We start from the raw sequence: 19,167 nt of genomic DNA, 5'->3' as shown, positions 1-19,167 counted from the left end.
AATCAAAAGAATCTACAAATATATATGCTTAAATTGTTTGTTATATATTCCTTCAAAATAAGGAAACTGATTAATCTAAAAACCACCACCGGATCTTATTGAGACATAATAAAGACCAAAGAGTGTGGAGAACATTGCCAGAAAAAGTGAACATACCAGAAAAGAAGGGTGCAGAGAGAGCAGTGAAACCAAGCTGAATGTCTCCAAGTGGAAAGAAAGGTGAAAAAGTGGTGGAAACGTGGCCAAACCACAAGAAGAAAAATAGAATAAGGAAGAGAGTGAAAAGACAAAGAAACAAAAAGGGTGCATATCTGTCCCATAGTGGAAGGGAATGCAAGAAAAGTGCATATTGAGAATAATGTGAGTTATACCAGATCCAGAAGGATACATACCAACATGTGCATCTCCACAGTGGGAGGATAGGAGGAATTGGATGGCAATGTGGATTGAAATAACCCAACTGCATGTCCCGATGGGCGAGGATGAGTCCATGCCAACGCCATAATGGCGTCTGGTCTATATAAGCGGAAGTCAAACCTCCCACAACCGGTCAGCTGACCGGATGTTGGTCGGAGAGGAGCCGCTACAGACGCAGATGAGAATGGGCGTGACCATGGAAATATGACGCCGACGGGCGCCAACTTCATGGTGAGCAAATTATGGCGCCGATGGTTGTAGCACAGCCCGACCCCCAACCTGGATGCTGGAAGGCAGAGGCAGTTGCAGGGGAGGAGCGGCTAACAACCATCGCAGCCCCGGAACCGGAAACCCGGACCAGTCCCCGTGATTCAAGTCCACTCTATATTGGGAACAAAAAATAAATGGAAGCTCAAATGGCTAAATAACAAATGTAAACAAAGAATGAAGGTATAATGGGAAACAAAATGGTATATAAGCTTATAGTGGCAGACCTCTTCAGTGAACGGGTGTCTTCCACCCAAATTATTTGCGAAAAAGAAAAAGGGGGAAGAGATCTGACACAAATTATATGTCTGGTTGCCTCCATCCCTAAATGTGTATTATGGAAAAGGGGGGAATGTGGGACTTTGAATGAGTTTTGCAACCAGGCATATCTGTTTCCAAATGAGTATCATATAAAGCCCCTACACAAGGAAGGGAACCCATCAAGAGCTGACATAAATGTACAGATTAAAGAACCATATTTATTAATCACATATGTAATAATTACAAAAAGGGGATAATGCACTCATTTCATGTACAATAAAATCCATAAAATTAGTAGGTTACATCTGACAACAATTACTCTATAGATACAGAATCTGGAAACATGAGATACTTGAAAACGGCTGAGTAAATATAGGCTCTACGTGTTTCGTGGACCTCCGTCCAATCATCAGGAGCTTGAAGAAAAACAATATCTAAAATACATAAAAAATCCCAATTATACCAAAAACGTTAAGGAAAAAATGGGGGAAGGAGGGGAAAAAAAAAAAGGGGGAATACATTTGGGTGGAATGGGCACTACCTGAGATGGTGTCACATATCCAGAAGTATTCCAATTGGGAAAAATGAAAAACGAAGGTTGGTACGAGAAATGCCTGACCCGGGGCTGAGGCACGGACATCATCCAGCACGCAGGGGAGAAAGAGCAGTAACGAAGTGAAGAGCCAGTAGGTGGTTGATAATGGATGTATTGGAATCAAAAGAATCTACAAATATATATGCTTAAATTGTTTGTTATATATTCCTTCAAAATAAGGAAACTGATTAATCTAAAAACCACCACCGGATCTTATTGAGACATAATAAAGACCAAAGAGTGTGGAGAACATTGCCAGAAAAAGTGAACATACCAGAAAAGAAGGGTGCAGAGAGAGCAGTGAAACCAAGCTGCATGTCTCCAAGTGGAAAGAAAGGTGAAAAAGTGGTGGAAACGTGGCCAAACCACAAGAAGAAAAATAGAATAAGGAAGAGAGTGAAAAGACAAAGAAACAAAAAGGGTGCATATCTGTCCCATAGTGGAAGGGAATGCAAGAAAAGTGCATATTGAGAATAATGTGAGTTATACCAGATCCAGAAGGATACATACCAACATGTGCATCTCCACAGTGGGAGGATAGGAGGAATTGGATGGCAATGTGGATTGAAATAACCCAACTGCATGTCCCGATGGGCGAGGATGAGTCCATGCCAACGCCATAATGGCGTCTGGTCTATATAAGCGGAAGTCAAACCTCCCACAACCGGTCAGCTGACCGGATGTTGGTCGGAGAGGAGCCGCTACAGACGCAGATGAGAATGGGCGTGACCATGGAAATATGACGCCGACGGGCGCCAACTTCATGGTGAGCAAATTATGGCGCCGATGGTTGTAGCACAGCCCGACCCCCAACCTGGATGCTGGAAGGCAGAGGCAGGTGCAGGGGAAGAGCGGCTAACAACCATCGCAGCCCCGGAACCGGAAACCCGGACCAGTCCCCGTGATTCAAGTCCACTCTATATTGGGAACAAAAAATAAATGGAAGCTCAAATGGCTAAATAACAAATGTAAACATAGAATGAAGGTATAATGGGAAACAAAATGGTATATAAGCTTATAGTGGCAGACCTCTTCAGTGAACGGGTCATAATTTGCTCACCATGAAGTTGGCGCCCGTCGGCGTCATATTTCCATGGTCACGCCCATTCTCATCTGCGTCTGTAGCGGCTCCTCTCCGACCAACATCCGGTCAGCTGACCGGTTGTGGGAGGTTTGACTTCCGCTTATATAGACCAGACGCCATTATGGCGTTGGCATGGACTCATCCTCGCCCATCGGGACATGCAGTTGGGTTATTTCAATCCACATTGCCATCCAATTCCTCCTATCCTCCCACTGTGGAGATGCACATGTTGGTATGTATCCTTCTGGATCTGGTATAACTCACATTATTCTCAATATGCACTTTTCTTGCATTCCCTTCCACTATGGGACAGATATGCACCCTTTTTGTTTCTTTGTCTTTTCACTCTCTTCCTTATTCTATTTTTCTTCTTGTGGTTTGGCCACGTTTCCACCACTTTTTCACCTTTCTTTCCACTTGGAGACATGCAGCTTGGTTTCACTGCTCTCTCTGCACCCTTCTTTTCTGGTATGTTCACTTTTTCTGGCAATGTTCTCCACACTCTTTGGTCTTTATTATGTCTCAATAAGATCCGGTGGTGGTTTTTAGATTAATCAGTTTCCTTATTTTGAAGGAATATATAACAAACAATTTAAGCATATATATTTGTAGATTCTTTTGATTCCAATACATCCATTATCAACCACCTACTGGCTCTTCACTTCGTTACTGCTCTTTCTCCCCTGCGTGCTGGATGATGTCCGTGCCTCAGCCCCGGGTCAGGCATTTCTCGGACCAACCTTCTTTTTTCATTTTTCCCAATTGGAATACTTCTGGATATGTGACACCATCTCAGGTAGTGCCCATTCCACCCAAATGTATTCCCCCTTTTTTTTCCCCTCCTTCCCCCATTTTTTCCTTTTTTCCTTAACGTTTTTGGTATAATTGGGATTTTTTATGTATTTTAGATATTGTTTTTCTTCAAGCTCCTGATGAGTGGACGGAGGTCCACGAAACGCGTAGAGCCTATATTTACTCAGCCGTTTTCAAGTATCTCATGTTTCCAGATTCTGTATCTATAGAGTAATTGTTGTCAGATGTAACCTACTAATTTTATGGATTTTATTGTACATGAAATGAGTGCATTATCCCCTTTTTGTAATTATTACATATGTGATTAATAAATATGGTTCTTTAATCCGTACATTTATGTCAGCTCTTGATGGGTTCCCTTCCTTGTGTAGGGGCTTTATATGATACTCATTTGGAAACAGATATGCCTGGTTGCAAAACTCATTCAAAGTCCCACATTCCCCCCTTTTCCATAATACACATTTAGGGATGGAGGCAACCAGACATATAATTTGTGTCAGATCTCTTCCCCCTTTTTCTTTTTATCAACTTTCAGAAGTCGGCTCTGACCCCTTCAGTTCACCTCAATTACCTGGGGATGGTCCTGGACTCCGCTCAGGCAAAAGTCCCGGAGTCTCCCGGAGGACAAACTCCGGACCTTGCAGGGCAAGATCAGGTCCCTCAGGGACAACAATCTCTCCTCTCTAAGGGCCTGTATGTGGCCTCTGGGTCTCATGGTTTCGGCCTTCGAGGCCATCCCATTTGCTCAATTTCACATGAGAACTCTGCAGGCAGAGATTCTTGCCAGGTGGGACAGAACGTCTCAGTTGTTGGACAGGAGGATTTCTCTGAGCCTCCTCGCAAGATCGGATCTTTTGTGGTGGCTCCTGTCACCAACTCTATCACAGGGCAAGTCCTTTTGGCCTCTTCTGTGGACGGTGCTCACCATGGATGCAAGCCTGTGGGTCTGGAGTGGAGTTCTGGACTCACTTTGTGCCCAGGGGTTGTGGTCGGTGGAGGAGGCCTCCTTACCGATCAACGTCTTGGAGCTCAGAGCGATCAAGCTCTTCTTGTTCAATTGGACAACTTGGCTTCAGGGTTGCCTTGTTCGGGTTCAGACGGACAACGCCACGGCGGTGGCTTACATCAATCACCAAGGGGGCACCAAGAGTGCCCGGGCGGCCAAGGAAGTGGCCGAGATTCTGTGCGATTTCGGCTGTTCACATTCTGGGTGTGGAAAACTGGCAGACGGACTACCTGAGTCGCCAGACCCTGAACCAGGGAGAATGGTCCCTGCATCCGGAGGTGTATCGCCTCCTGTGTGCCCAGTGGGGGACTCCGGACGTGAATCTTTTCGCATCCCGTCTCAACCCACATTGTAAAGTGCTGCACAAACTGTTGGCGCTATATAAATCCTGTATAATAAACAAAAAGGTGGGAAGGTTAGTGGCGAGAACCCGCGATCCTCTGGAGGACGCCACGGATGTGTTGGTGGTGCCCTGGCACCGGTATTGACTGATTTATGCCTTCCCTCCAATTCAACTGTTATCCAGGTTTCTCCGCAGGTTGGCGTCGAAACAGGTGCAGGTCATTCTGGTGGCCCTAGACTGGCCACATTGGTCTTGGTACGCAGACATCGTGCAGATGGTCGTCGAGCCTCCCGGCGGCTTCCGCTGAGAGACGATCTACTGTTTTAAGGGCCGATCTTCCATCCTGCTTTACAGTCTCTGGCTTTGACGGCATGGCTATTGAAAGCCAAGTCTTGAGAGACAAGGGTCTCCCGAGTGCTTTCATTCCTTTTTGAAGGCTCGGAAAGCTACCTTTAGAAAGGGGTGCAGGGGCGCCGCCCCCCCCCCCCCCAATCATAAAAAAAAAAAAAAAATAGTCTTCAAAGGAAAAAAAAAATTACCATTTAGTCCACTACAGGGCGCCGGACTTATTGCTGGCTATGGGGGGGTGAGGTTTTGCATCCCACGTGGGCCCAGGCAGAGGCGCCGATTGGTGGCCGTTCTGGGTGTCACCGGGGCACAAGCAATGCGCCCGACACTCCCCACTAGTCCTGTCCTGGCTTATGATTGGTCCAGATTCCAGCCTGGACCAATCATGATTCAGGACATCCCTGCTGACGTTGTTGGGGGTGGTGCCGGGGTGTGCGTCAGTCACTCACCGTCACCGCCCGATCTTTGTCACCTTCCCGCCGGTTCCCGCCGCTGCAGAACGAAGAGGAGTCTCGAGGAGAGGAGAAGCCGCTCACCTTCCCGCCAACGTCAGAAGAACGAAGAGGACTCGACGAGGAGGAGAAGAGTAGCGTGCCGTGGACTTCTCGCAGGCAGCGTGAATGGGGAGTGACTGTCACGGTCGAGTCAGCGAGCCAGCCCAGGAGAGCAGGTAAGTGATTGAAGCCACTGCAGTGATGCCATGACCTGTGACATGACCTGTGACATGACCTGTGACATGCCTGTGACATGACCTGTGACATGACCTGTGACATGACCTGTGACATGCCTGTGACATGACCGTGACATGACAGTGACATGACCTGTGACAAGCCTGTGACATGACCTGTGACATGACCTGTGACATGACCTGTGACATGCCTGTGACATGACCTGTGACATGCCTGTACCATGACCTGTGACATGACCTGTGACATGCCTGTTAAATGACCTGTGACATGACCTGTGACATGATCTGTGACATGACCTGTGACATACCTGTGACATGACCTGTGACATGACCTGTGACATGCCTGTGACATGACCTGCGACATGCCTGTACCATGACCTGTGACATGACCTGTGACATGCCTGTGACATGACCTGTGACATGACTTGTGACATGACCTGTGACATGACCTGTGACATGCCTGTGACATGACCTGTGACATGACTTGTGACATGACCTGTGACATGCCTGTAACATGACCTGTGACATGACCTGTGACATGGCCTGTAACATGACCTGTGACAAGCCTGTACCATGACCTGTGACATGACCTGTGACATACCTGTGCCATGACCTGTGACATGCCTGTACCATGACCTGTGCCATGACCTGTGACATGCCTGTACCATGACCTGTGACATGACCTGTGCCATGACCTGTGACATGCCTGTGCCATGACCTGTGACATGCCTGTACCATGACCTGTGACATGACCTGTGACATGACCTGTGCCATGACCTGTGACATGCCTGTGCCATGACCTGTGACATGCCTGTGCCATGACCTGTGACATGACCTGTGACATGCCTCTGCCATGACCTGTGACATGCCTGTCCCATGACCTGTGACATGACCTTTGACATGCCTGTGCCATGGCCTGTGCCATGCCCTTACCATGACCTGTGCCATGTCTTTACCATGACCTGTGCCATGCCCTTACCATGACCTGTGCCATGCCCTTACCATGACCTGTGACATGCCTGTACCATCACCTGTGCCATGCCTATACCATCACCTGTGCCATGCCTGTACCATGACCTCAAAGTCACGCAATTTTTTACTGCGTATTTTGCGGCAAAGCAATACCTATTACATTTTTCTTTTTGCGCCCCCCCAAAAATTTTGAGCACCAGCCGCCACTGGTTTCATCCCCGCTCCTTTTCGGTGGCGAGGGTTTTGGCCTTCGGTCAGGTGTCGGCCTTGGCCATTCTTTTCCAGCGTCCCTTGGCGACTAATTCCTTGATTCACACCTTTATTCAGGGGGTGCGACATCTGGCTCCCCCGAGGAAGGCTCCTTTGTCTCCATGGGACCTGAACTTGGTTTTGTCTGTTTGTCCGTTTGTCAGAGAAATACCTCTGCCTGTGTTGTCCCAGAAAGTTGCCTTTCTGGTGGCTGTCACCTCTGCTCGCAAAGTGTCTGAGTTGGCGGCTCTGTCTTGCCGCTCGCCTTATCTGGTTATTCATTGGGACAAAGTGGTCTTGAGACCCAATCCCCCTATTCTTGCCATGGTGGTATCTGCTTTCCACCTCAATGAAGATGTTGTCTTGCCTTCCCTTTGTGCGAAACCAAGGCATCCCAAGGAATTTGCCTTACATTCCTTGGATGCGGTCAGGGCGGTCAGGGTTTACCTGTCCACCACGGAGTCTTTTCGGAAGTCTGATTCCCTGTTTGTCCTTCCTGAGGGACCTTGGAAGGGTTCGGCTGCGTCCGCGGCAACCATTTCTAAATGGATCAGACAGACGATTGTTCAGGCCTATTCAATCAAGGGTCAGGTTCCTCCTTTCCCTGTCAGGGGGCGTTTTGCCATCAGGCTTCTGTGGCTCAGGTGTGCAAAGCGGCGACCTGGTCTTCTGTGCACACTTTCACAAGATTTTACAAACTTGATGTGATGGTATCCTCGGATGCTTCCTTTGGCTGCAAGGTTTTGAGTGCGGCGGTTGTTTGAAGAGACGTGTTTTTTTCGGTCTCTTCCTGGTGGGGTTTTTTTCTTATTCTGGGTTAGCTCCTGTTGAGCTTTTGTTGCCCGGTTGGCTCAGTTGTTTTTTCTGGCCTGGTTGATACGTTGCCTTTTCGGTAGGTTGCGTCTTCCCACCCCTCACACCTGAACTGCGTTGGGACGTCCCACTCGTGAAGGCTTAATGAGAGGCTGCAATTGTCGGAGGACGTAAGAGAAAATAGAGTTTTTGTAAGAACTTACTGTAAAACTCTTTTCTCTGAGTCCTCCGACAGTCGCAGCCCCTGCCCCTCTGTCTTTGGATTTTGGGGTTGTTGCCTTCCAGTACTGCTTGCTACAAAACTGAAGGATAGTAGTAACTGTGTCAGCATAATGGCTGAGGGACGGCCCCCCTGGAGGTGTGTCTAAGTGTAGAAAGTTTTTTATTAACCTTTCCAACTGCCTAGCTTGCTCCTGCAGAGGGCGCCGTTACCCACTCGTGAAGACTTAATGAGAGGCTGCGACTGTCGGAGGACTCAGAGAAAAGAGTTTTACGGTAAGTTCTTACAAAAACTCTATTATTTACTAACCCCTTTCCCCACTCTATCCTGAAACATCCCTCCCCCCCCCCCCTCAGCAACTGGGGGGGAGAAGAGAGGAGGGAAGTCAGCAGCACTGCGGGGCAGAGGGGCCAACACAGGGGGAAGCCTGGGCAGTAGGGGAAATGGCACCACACATAATGATTAGGGTGTGCCCACGCCCCCTGCGCATGCCTATGAAAACAACCTATTCAGTTTTACAATAGAGATCAAAGGCAAAACATTTGTGTATATATATATATATATATATATATATATATAAAATAATGCACCACACTGTGCTCTCATGCCTAGTGTGGTCAGTTTTTTTATTAGGAAAGCAGAGGGACAGGCAGGAACACCAGGGATTTCACACAAAGAGAACAGGACCATGTTTCATACAAGTACATGGTACAGCAGGAACATATCAGGAATATGAAATGCTGGGTTTACATATTATTTTAAAAGTTACAAAAAGTGTTTACCAATACTTGGATGTGTGTGGCTGCATTTGTTTTCTTTTTTAGGCTTTCTTTTCTTTATTATCACCTGGTGATCCAGCCAGTAAGTCTGTTGTTTTTCAGGAGTTGTTCTCTGTTGTTCTGCAAATGTAGCAGTTAGGCCTTGTTCACACTTGCTCAAAATACTGATGCTTAACAAACACTCCCCAAATGCCCAGTGTGCAATTGACAAGCATTGCAAGCGTGTTAAAAACGCACCCAGATGCCTTTTTTCTGGCTATTGTGAACAAGGCCTAATGCACTGCAAATGCACGCCCGGTATGTTTATGTTGTGTTACCATAGACTTGAATGGAAGGAGATTAGATGTTCCAGCTTCTTCCAAACTTCACATGAAGATTCCTTTTTGAAGCGCAGCAATGTGTCGCAATGCAAATGCTTCATATTTTGATAATGTGAACAGCAAAGTGTTCTGTCTACATTTCAATTGCAGATTGCTTTACTAGGAGTTTGAGGAGAGTTAAAGCCATTGTATACCCCGCTTTGTGATTTTTACCTACAGATAAGCCTATAATAAGTCTTACCTGTAGCTAAAATGAGTATCTCCTAAACCTGCACCGTTTAGGAGATATTCACCCTGCATGCAGCTGCTGCGCGGGAGTGACGTCATTGCAGCCCTGACCATTCACAGTGCCAGAGCCCACGAACTCGGATGAAACGCTGCAGGGGCTTTGTTCTAAGGTATTTTATAATGTGCTGGTATGCAATGCATACGAACACATTATACCATATATTTGGGTATACAACCACTTTAAAAACAGGCCTTAAACTCCTACTTTTAATGCCAATGTGAACAGGGTCTGAGCAATGACACAAACCATTTACTGCTGACAGGGATGCTTACAATGATCAGATGTAACTGCTTATAAAGTGTTAGCTGGAGTTTGGCTTCAATTTGTTAGTGTACTCAAATCTGTTAGTACATTTAACACTCCCCTCATCAGACTGACAATGCTGCTTTCTGCTTTGCCTCCTGTGCTCCTTCATCCAAAGTGGAGGCACTGAAATACATGTGTGCTACTGACCAGATCACCAGGTGAAAACAGGTGGAAAAAGCTTTAAAAAAGTAAAGGAATGCAGCCACCACATCTAAGGATTGGTAAACTGCATTTTTTTGTTATGGGTTTAATACCAGAATGCCATGCCAGGACCAGAGACATCCAGAAACACAGCAACCAACCCCAGCATTGGGGTCAGGGAAGCCTGGTCATTTTGGACTTTTCTTCCTATCACTTACCTGTCAGTGGTGGTGGATCTCCTGGAGCCCTGCAGGCAGCAGATGGCAGTGTGTAGCCTGTCCCTGGGGGGCAGTATGTGACCCCTCTTCTGCAGCAGGAGGGTCAGGCTGCGCCTCATTATGCTGGGCAGAGCTGACAGCACCCGACTCTGATAGATCATACAGTCTCTGATAGAAGATCATACACACTCTGATAGATCATACACACTCTGATAGATCATACAGTCTCTGATAGATCATACAGTCTCTGATAGAAGATCATACACACTCTGATAGATCATACAGTCTCTGATAGAAGATCATACACACTCTGATAGATCATACACACTCTGATAGATCATACAGTCTCTGATAGATCATACAGTCTCTGATAGAAGATCATACACACTCTGATAGATCATACACACTCTGATAGATCATACAGTCTCTGATAGATCATACACACTCTGATAGATCATACAGTCTCTGATAGATCATATACACTCTGATAGATCATACACACTCTCTAAAAGATCATACACCCTCTGATGGATTATACACTCTCTGATGGATCATACACACTCTGATAGATCATACACACTCTGATAGATCATACACAGGCTGCCTTCACATCGCACCAAAAATACCCAGGCAAACATATGTGTGAGCCAGGACCCGCCTCCTCCACAAGTCAGCCCCGACTCCTCTGCCTCCCCTGCTGCAGAACTTTGTACAGCAGCCCGAGTACACTGACATGTCTACTCATTGACTATGCCGATCAGTAAACATTTCAGCTCACTTCCTTGGCTTACATCCAGAAGGCTTTGACTGTAGATTGGCATTGGACCGCAAAGATGTAAGTGCATATCTTTCACCCCAAACTGGGATTATAGGGATCATTCCTGACTGCTCCATCCCCCTCATCTTCTGAGTAGGGGGGGGGGGGGCACTGGGTGAGATAATAATCATATTCGGGGGGGGGGGGCACTGGGTGATATAATCATTATAGTAGGGGGGGGCACTGGGTGAGATAATCATTATAGTAGAGGGGGGCACTGGGTGAGATAATCATTATAGTAGAGGGGGCACTGGGTGAGATAATCATTGTAGAGGGGGCACTGGGTGAGATAATCATCATAGTAGAGGGGGGCACTGGGTGAGATAATCATTATAGTAGAGAGGGGCACTGAGTGAAATAATCATCATAGTAGAGGGGGGCACTGGGTGAGATAATCATTGTAGAGGGGGCACTGGGTGAGATAATCATCATAGTAGAGGGGGGCACTGGGTGAGATAATCATCATAGTAGAGGGGGCACTGGGTGAGACAATCATCATAGTAGAGGGGGGCACTGGGTGAGATTATCATCATAGTAGAGGGGGGCACTGGGTGAGATTATCATCATAGTAGAGGGGGGGCAACTGGGTGAGGCTGGGGTCAGTGTACCAGTCTGGCAGGAGCAGGTTAACATCTGCTAAAGGACATACCTGTTTGCACAGCAGATAACTGTCCGATCTGTGTATTTAGCAGTCTCTGGCAATGCTGAGCTGTATAAAATAACAGGAGAGGGCGTCAGAGGGTCCCACCAATCAGAGTGAGGGAAATGGTTTGATTCTGGCACACCCTATACCCATTTCTATATAAGAGAAATCCGCAGGCTGGGCAGAGCTGCTGAGAATTTGCAAGCATGGCACCACTTGGAAATAAGAGAGTAAGTGACTTCTCTCCATAGACAGTGCAGGAGAGCACCACAAGTCTCAGCAAGCCCTGTCTTCTGCCATGGCATGTTGGGGTTTGTTGTTCATCTTCTGGAGGGGGGGGGGGCAATCAATGACAGTATCTTCTGTTATGAAATATTGAATGTTGGGGTTTGTAGTTCATCTACAGCAGGAGACACAATGACAACATCTCCTGCAATGACCTTTTAGAGTTTGTAGTTCATCTTATGGGGAGGGGGCAGTGACTATATCTTCTGCCATGACATGTTGGGGTTTTATAGTTCATCTTCTGGAGAGGGGGACAAGTGACAGTATCTTATGCCATGACATGTTGGGGTTTGTAGTTTATCTTCTGGGGAGGGGGACAAGTGACAGTATCCTATGCCATGACATGTTGGGGTTTGTAGTTTATCTTCTGGGGAGGGGGACAAGTGACAGTATCTTATGCCATGACATGTTGGGGTTTGTAGTTTATCTTCTGGGGATGGGGACAAGTGACAGTATCCTATGCCATGACATGTTGGAGTTTAAAGTTCATCTTCTGGAGGGGGAGACAAGCGACAATATCTTCCACCATGACATGTTGGGGTTTGAAGTTCCTCTTCTGGGTGAAAGGGAGGGGGCGCAGTGACAATATCTTCTGCCATGACATGTTGGGGTTTGTAGTTCATCTTCTGGGGGGGAGGGAGGGGGTGCAGTGACAATATCTTCTGCCATGACATGTTGGAGTTTTTAGTTCATCTTCTGGGGAGGGGCAACAAATGACAATATCTTCTGCATGAAATGTTGAGGTTTGTAGTTCATCTTCTGGGGAGGGGCAAGTGACAGTATCTTCTGACATGAAATGTTGGAGTATGTGGTTCATCTACAGTAAGGAACACAGTGACAATATCTTCTACAATGGCATGTTGGCATTTTGAAATTCATCTTCAGCAGGGCAACACGGGTACAATGGGATTGATTTACTAAAACTGGAGCCAACCAGCTTCTAACTTCAGCTCCTTAAATTAAGCTTTGACAATAAACCTGGAAGATGATTGGTTTCAATGCAGAGCTGGACCAGATTTTACACTCTCCAGCTTTTGTATAATCTCACCCAAAATCTCCTGCCAGGGCTTCTTGAGGTTTGAAGTTCATCTTCTGGGGGGATGAGGGGGACACAGTAAAAATATATTTTACCCTACCATGTTGGGGTTTGTATTTCATCTTCTGGAAAGGGGGGACAAGCAACAGTATCTTCCACCATGACATGTTGGGGTTTGTATTTCATCTTCTGGAGAGGGGAACAAGGGACAGTATCTTCTGTCATGACATGTTGGGGTTTGTAGTTCATCTTCTGGGGTGGGGACAAGCGACAATATCATCTGCCATGACATGTTGGGGTTTTTTAGTTCATCTTCTGGAGAGAGGGACAAGTGACAGTATCTTCTACCATGACATGTCAGGGTTTGTAGTTCATCTTCTGGGGAGGTGCAACAAGTGACAATATCTTCTGCCATGACATGTTGGGGTTTGTAGTTCATCTTCTGTCGAGGGAGACTGGTGTAGAATTCATATCACTTGTGCAGATGTTCAGAACTGTGACACGGGGGATTTGGGAGTAAAATCTCTTGTCTCTGTAGAACTGAGATATATTGTGGTGACACCATGTGATGTTACTCTGGCTGTTTCCTTTTAAAATTCTCTTGTTTTCAAACTACAAAGGAGTATGTTTATCAATAAAGTCAACAATGTTTCACTTACATAATTGATACAACTTAGCGATTGTAAAGGATTACCTTGTAAAACAATCCATTCAGTTTAAAATATAAGTTAAATAAAAAACATTTCTGCGAAGATTAAAAAAAAAAAAAAAAAATTAAATACCTTTTTAACCACTTAAGCCCCGGAGGATTTGGCTGCTAAACGACCAGGGGTTATTTTGCGATTCGGCACTGCGTGACTTTAACGGACAATTGCGCGGTCGTGCGACGCTATACCTAAACGAATTTGGCGTCCTTTTTTTCCCACAAACAGAGCTTTCTTTTGGCGGTATTTGATCACCTGTGCGATTTTTTGATCACGCGCTATAAACAAAAAAAGAGCGTCAATTTTGCAAAAATAGCAATATTTTTCCCTTTTTTTTATATGAAATTCCCCCAAAAAAAATGTAAAAATCAAAATTTTTTAACATTTTCGGCCAATTTGTTTTATGCTACCTGTGTTTGGTAAAAAAAATTGCAAAAAGCGTATTTTGATTGGTTTGCGCAAAAGTTATTGCGTTTACTGACTAAGGGAAAGATTTTTGTCATTTTTGTTGTTTTTTTTTTTAACGCGTAATGGCGGCGATCTGCGATTTTTTTTTGCGGTACTGCGACATTGCGGCGGACAGATCGGACCCTTGACTGACATTTTTGACACTTTTGGGGTTACCAGTGACATTTCTACAGTAATCAGTGCTATATATATGCACTGTTACTGTAAAAATACACTGGTAGTGAAGGGGTTAACTTTATTTGAGAGGGAGGGGCTATGTGTGTCCCTAGGGGCGTGATTCTAACTGTGATTGGCTGTGGCTTCAGCTGTATGCAGAGTGATCAACGGATCTACATAGTAGATCCATATGATCAGCTCTCATACAGAGGGGAGAATGACAGGCAGCTTGTTTACACAAGCTGCCTGACTTTCTCCCTCTCCCCCGCCGATCGCAGAGTGGCCGGCGGACATCGGGTCCGCCGGTCACACGCGCGGGGGGGGTCCGTGACCACGCGGGAGCGGGAGCGCGCCTCCGGCGGCGCGCGCTCGCTCCCTAGACCCTCACAAGCTAGTGACGTAGCCCTACGTCACTTTGCCTGTGAGGGGCTGACCGCCGACGTAGATCGGCGTGCGGCGGTCGGCAAGTGGTTAATTTATTTATATATTTGTTTTGTAGTAGGGTTAGGGTTTTTAGTATTTTTTATTTTTAAGAGTTTGGGGTTAAGCCCCCTTTCACACACAGAGTCCATCAGGCGGACTCCATTTTTCTCAGCGGATTCTCGATCCGCCGAGCAGGCGGAAGACAGCTGTGTCTCCGCACAGTGTGCAGACACACAGCTGTCAGGTCCCCATTCTTCTCTATGGGGGAATCGGATGGGAACGGACCGTCTGTCCATTCTCATCCGATCCGATCCACCAGACAGATGGAAAATAGGGTTTCCATCCATCCGGTTTTAACGGATCGGATCGGATCGGATGTCAGCGGACATGTCTCCGCTGACATCCGATGCCTCATAGAAATGCATAGGGCATCCGTTCAGATCCGCCAAAAAAACTGACAGGCGGATCTGAACGGACTCTGTGTGTGAAAAGGGCCTTAAGGTTAGGGGTTAGTTATTGAATAAATACATAGTATTAATTTATTGTATTTATTTATTATTTATTTTAGAATTTTATTTATGTACTACTTATGATTATTTTTATTTTTTGTGTACTTATTTTACATTTATTCATTAATTTATTATTTAATAATTATTATTAGTAGTAGTAGTAGTAGTGGTAGTGGTAGTATGAAAACCCACACAAAAAAAATAAAAATAAATAATAAATAAATCTAACCCCTAATCCTAACCCTAGCCTATCCTTAACTCTAACACCTTACACTAACAAAACAAAAAAAAATAATAATAATAAAAATAAATGAATATTATTATTAAATTAAAAAATAAAAAATAAAAGCTGATGGAAAAGCTAAAAAGAAAGCTGAAAAACCTAGCAACAGAGGATAGTTTTCTCTTTTGGCAAATAAGAGAATGTCAAAGCTCAAAAATGCTGTATAAAAATGTGCAAATTGCACATAAAAGCATGCCAAAATGGCAGATAATTATTGTTAATTAAATTTAAAAAAAAAGAAATAAAAGCTGATGGATAAGCTAAAAAGAAAGCTGAAAAACCTAGCAACAGAGGATAGTTTTCTCTTTTGGCTAATAAGAGAATGTCAAAGCTCAAAAATGCTGTATAAAAATGTGCAAATTGCACATAAAAGCACGCCAAAATGGCAGATACTGTGGGACTTGCTTTACATCAATTGGACTTTCACTTATGTGCATCAAACAGTATTGAACTTACCGCATTGTACATCAGATACTGTGGAATCTGTAGTTCTGTACAACATCCAACTGGCCCTGCACAAAATTGAATCAGACATGGCAAGAATGACTGGAAATGAATCAAATCAAACAAATTATCTGTTGGTTATGCTGGAATTTTTTACCTTTATCCCACTGTCAAAAAATATAAAGCAAAGATAAGTCCAGCATTACCATCCACTGCTCCCCATTGGTAAGATATAACCATAGAATACATTATAAGGCAATTGCAGCTGGATAGAAAGATGGCAAATATTCCCAGATCTGGAAAATGCCTGACAGCCGCGCACTGGCACTAAAGAGAAAATAGCATACATCTCTAGGATACAAGGAATCTCTGATGCATGAATATTTGCATCCAGATAAGTAGTTTACCATGTATGGGTTCCATCATTGAAATCTGTTATTTTGCACTTACCATGGCCAGGCAGCCAGACAAGCCTGGAATGATCCAGAATGACCCAAGCCTGCATTTTTATAGGCAGCGTTTTGCCCACATCTGAATTTCCCACTAGGACATGCCATAATGAACAATGAAAGGTCCAAGTGTTTACAGATTGTCTTTTACCTCTTATACTGCAGTGTCCTGCCACCCAGATTTACAAAGCTATTAGGTTCAATACACACTAACAGTAAACTACCCAGCTTGAGCAAAGCTTCTCTAGCAATACAAGTCCTTTAGCGTGCATTTACATCTAGTGTATGTGCATACTGCATGTTTGATACATCATCATGCATTGTGGCACCTGCCCATTTATTCAACAAGTATCAACACACCAAAAAATTCACATGACTCTTTTTTTCCTCAAATCACTACAACACAGCACACGTGTAAAGGGGTTTAGGTGCGGCGCTTAATGCATTGATCTGCATTGAGGACCTATTAGAAATGAATGGAAGCAACCCAAAACACATTCACAATGCATGTATCTAATGCACATTAATGAGCCTTACTGTCAGGGTTACCTGATCTGAGGCTGAGATGCTGAGAGGGCTCCCCTTGCGGCTTAGTGCGGCACACCCCTGGAGGTGGTACAGAGAGTGTGGCGCCCAAAGTTGCACGGGTTACCAGTTTCAGGCAGGTAGGTAGATCCTGGGGAAATCCAAGAGTGTACTGGAACCGATTGTAACCATAGCAGAGTAGAAGTCTTCAAGGCTCTGGAGTAGCCGGACTACCTGGTGCCGAGGAATAGTCTCTACTCTCTAGTAGAGGAGACAGGAACTGGTTGAGGTCTGGGGCTGGAGCAGGCAGCGGAAGAAGCCGAGGTCATGCACAGCAGACAGCAGGAATAGCCAAAGTCTTGGAGCAAGCCGGGGTCATACACGGTAGGTAGCAGAAGCAAGGTCAGTGGAGGATGCCAAGGGTCAAACCTGGAGGAGGAGAACAAACGCAGTCAGGAACAAGCCATGGTCACAACAGGAGATGGAAGCAGAACACAGGAGGCACAGGAACACAGGGAAGCTGAGAGATAATCCAGCAAGGAGTCTGATCTTATGGCCACCTTTAATAGGCCAGCAGAGGGCTACGTCTGTCACGCATTGCGTAGGCGCCAATTTGTCTTTGCGCATGCACGTTCGCCATTCTCACGCCAAGGTGGCCAGGGATGCGCCAGGAATGTCTAGTGATATTACTGGCAATGTTGCCAGTTCTCCTATGGCCATTTCCCTGACACTTACAACATGTGTGAATAAGCATGAGAACATGCATGTATAGGTGCAGCATATGACAGGTGATTCTGTTCTAGCACCTTTTCATGGGGTTCAAGCCCTATAACTGCTAGGTGCATCTCTTTAGTATTTGACTGTCCAACAACTGCTGAGCAGGTGGATGAAACTCTATGACTGCTAAGTACATTTATCTTCTTGAATGGCAGCCTTTCATTGTTCTTAATGGAGAAGAAAGACCACAAGTGTCACCAAGCTTGCCATTTTTAGGACTGGAGTAAATGAACTATATGCCACATCAACATTTTGGGTCACTAAATTTGAGAACTGGTATTCCTGCCCTCTATGCCACATCTACCAAAACTGAATTCCAGCTCACCCCCTTACCACCCCCTAGGTCAACGGTTAATGTTTGAAGTGCAATAAAGCATAGTTTTCAGCCAAACTTTGGCTTACCACTTAGGCTTTTTGTGATTGGCTGATGAATTACTGCACTCTGCACATTGTTACTCCTTCAGTGCAAAATAGTACACAGGATTATTACTACTTCCTCTTGACATAGGCATGTAAAACACTTCTACAGCAGTATTTGTGAGATCATCAACTGTGTTCTGGAACTTTTGCTAGTTACTAAAGGCAGATGGTGTAATTTTGCTTTAAAAAGTCTTAGTCATACAAAATTAAACAGATAATATTGGTGCAGAAAATAGATGATATTGGTGCAAATAGTTTGACTATTCATATAGCGTGAGGTGCTGTGGACAGGCAGAAATTAAACTACATATGCTAGAATTGGAAGCTGGCATGGAATGGCTGGCAAGGGGGAGAATGTCAACCATTTGTGGAGCTTAGTTACGACACCCCTAAGAGACTGGTTTCTCTGCTAATGCCACATAAGTTTGTAATTCTAGGAATATTCATAATGATCCCATTCACAAACCAGTAGATTACTCCACTCTCATTCAATGTCTTCCCAAATACATTTTTTTTTATTACCCACCATTTATCCTCTATAAACTGATTCCTCAAAGGTTTGTCAGGATAGAAAAGCCTGTAGGAAAATATATATATATATATATATATATATATATATATATATATATATATATATATATATATATATATATATATAAAAATACAGTATCTCACGAAAGTGAGTCCACCCCTCACATTTTTGTAAATAGTTTATGGTATCTTTTCATGTGACAACACTGAAGAAATGACACTTTGCTACAATGTAAAGTAGTGAGTGTACAGCTTGTATAACAGTGTAAATTTGCTGTCCCCCTCAACAAAAGTGAGTACACCCCTAAGTGAAAATGTCCAAATTGGGCCCAATTAGCCATTTTCCCTCCCCGGTGTCATGTGACAAGGACTGTGAATGGGGAGCAGGTTTTTTAAATTTGGTGCTTGGGCCCAATTTGGACATTTTCACTTAGGGGTGTACTCACTTTTGTTGCCAGCGGTTTAGACATTAATGGTTGTGTGTTGAGTTATTTTGAGGGGACAGAAAATTTACACTGTTATACAAGCAACACACTCACTACTTTATATATATATATTTGCATCGTTA

The 19,167-nt window shown here is 44.9% G+C and overlaps 1 protein-coding gene and 1 long non-coding RNA gene across 3 annotated transcripts in view; one reads left to right on the top strand and one right to left on the bottom strand.

The window, feature by feature from the left end:
• Window positions 1-10,287, bottom strand: part of DMGDH (dimethylglycine dehydrogenase) — a 90,408-nt gene extending 80,121 nt beyond the window's left edge. For both annotated transcript variants that reach the window (XM_082243711.1, XM_082243710.1), the window contains exon 1: window positions 10,130-10,287. In XM_082243711.1, coding sequence (XP_082099837.1) covers window positions 10,130-10,248 — 119 coding nt within the window. In that variant the 5' untranslated portion in view covers window positions 10,249-10,287. The remainder of the gene's footprint in view (window positions 1-10,129) is intronic.
• Window positions 10,288-12,102: 1,815 nt separating this feature from the next.
• On the top strand, window positions 12,103-12,802 carry LOC309568920. Its single transcript, XR_014226056.1, has 3 exons — window positions 12,103-12,320; window positions 12,455-12,523; window positions 12,655-12,802. It is a non-coding gene; the product is annotated as an uncharacterized lncRNA (long non-coding RNA).
• The last annotated feature ends 6,365 nt before the right edge of the window (window positions 12,803-19,167 follow it).

This window comes from Pelophylax lessonae (genome assembly GCF_965119305.1).
Source record: "Pelophylax lessonae genome assembly, chromosome: 1".
Lineage (NCBI taxonomy): Eukaryota > Metazoa > Chordata > Amphibia > Anura > Ranidae > Pelophylax > Pelophylax lessonae.
This window is presented reverse-complemented; position numbering and strand designations above follow the sequence as displayed.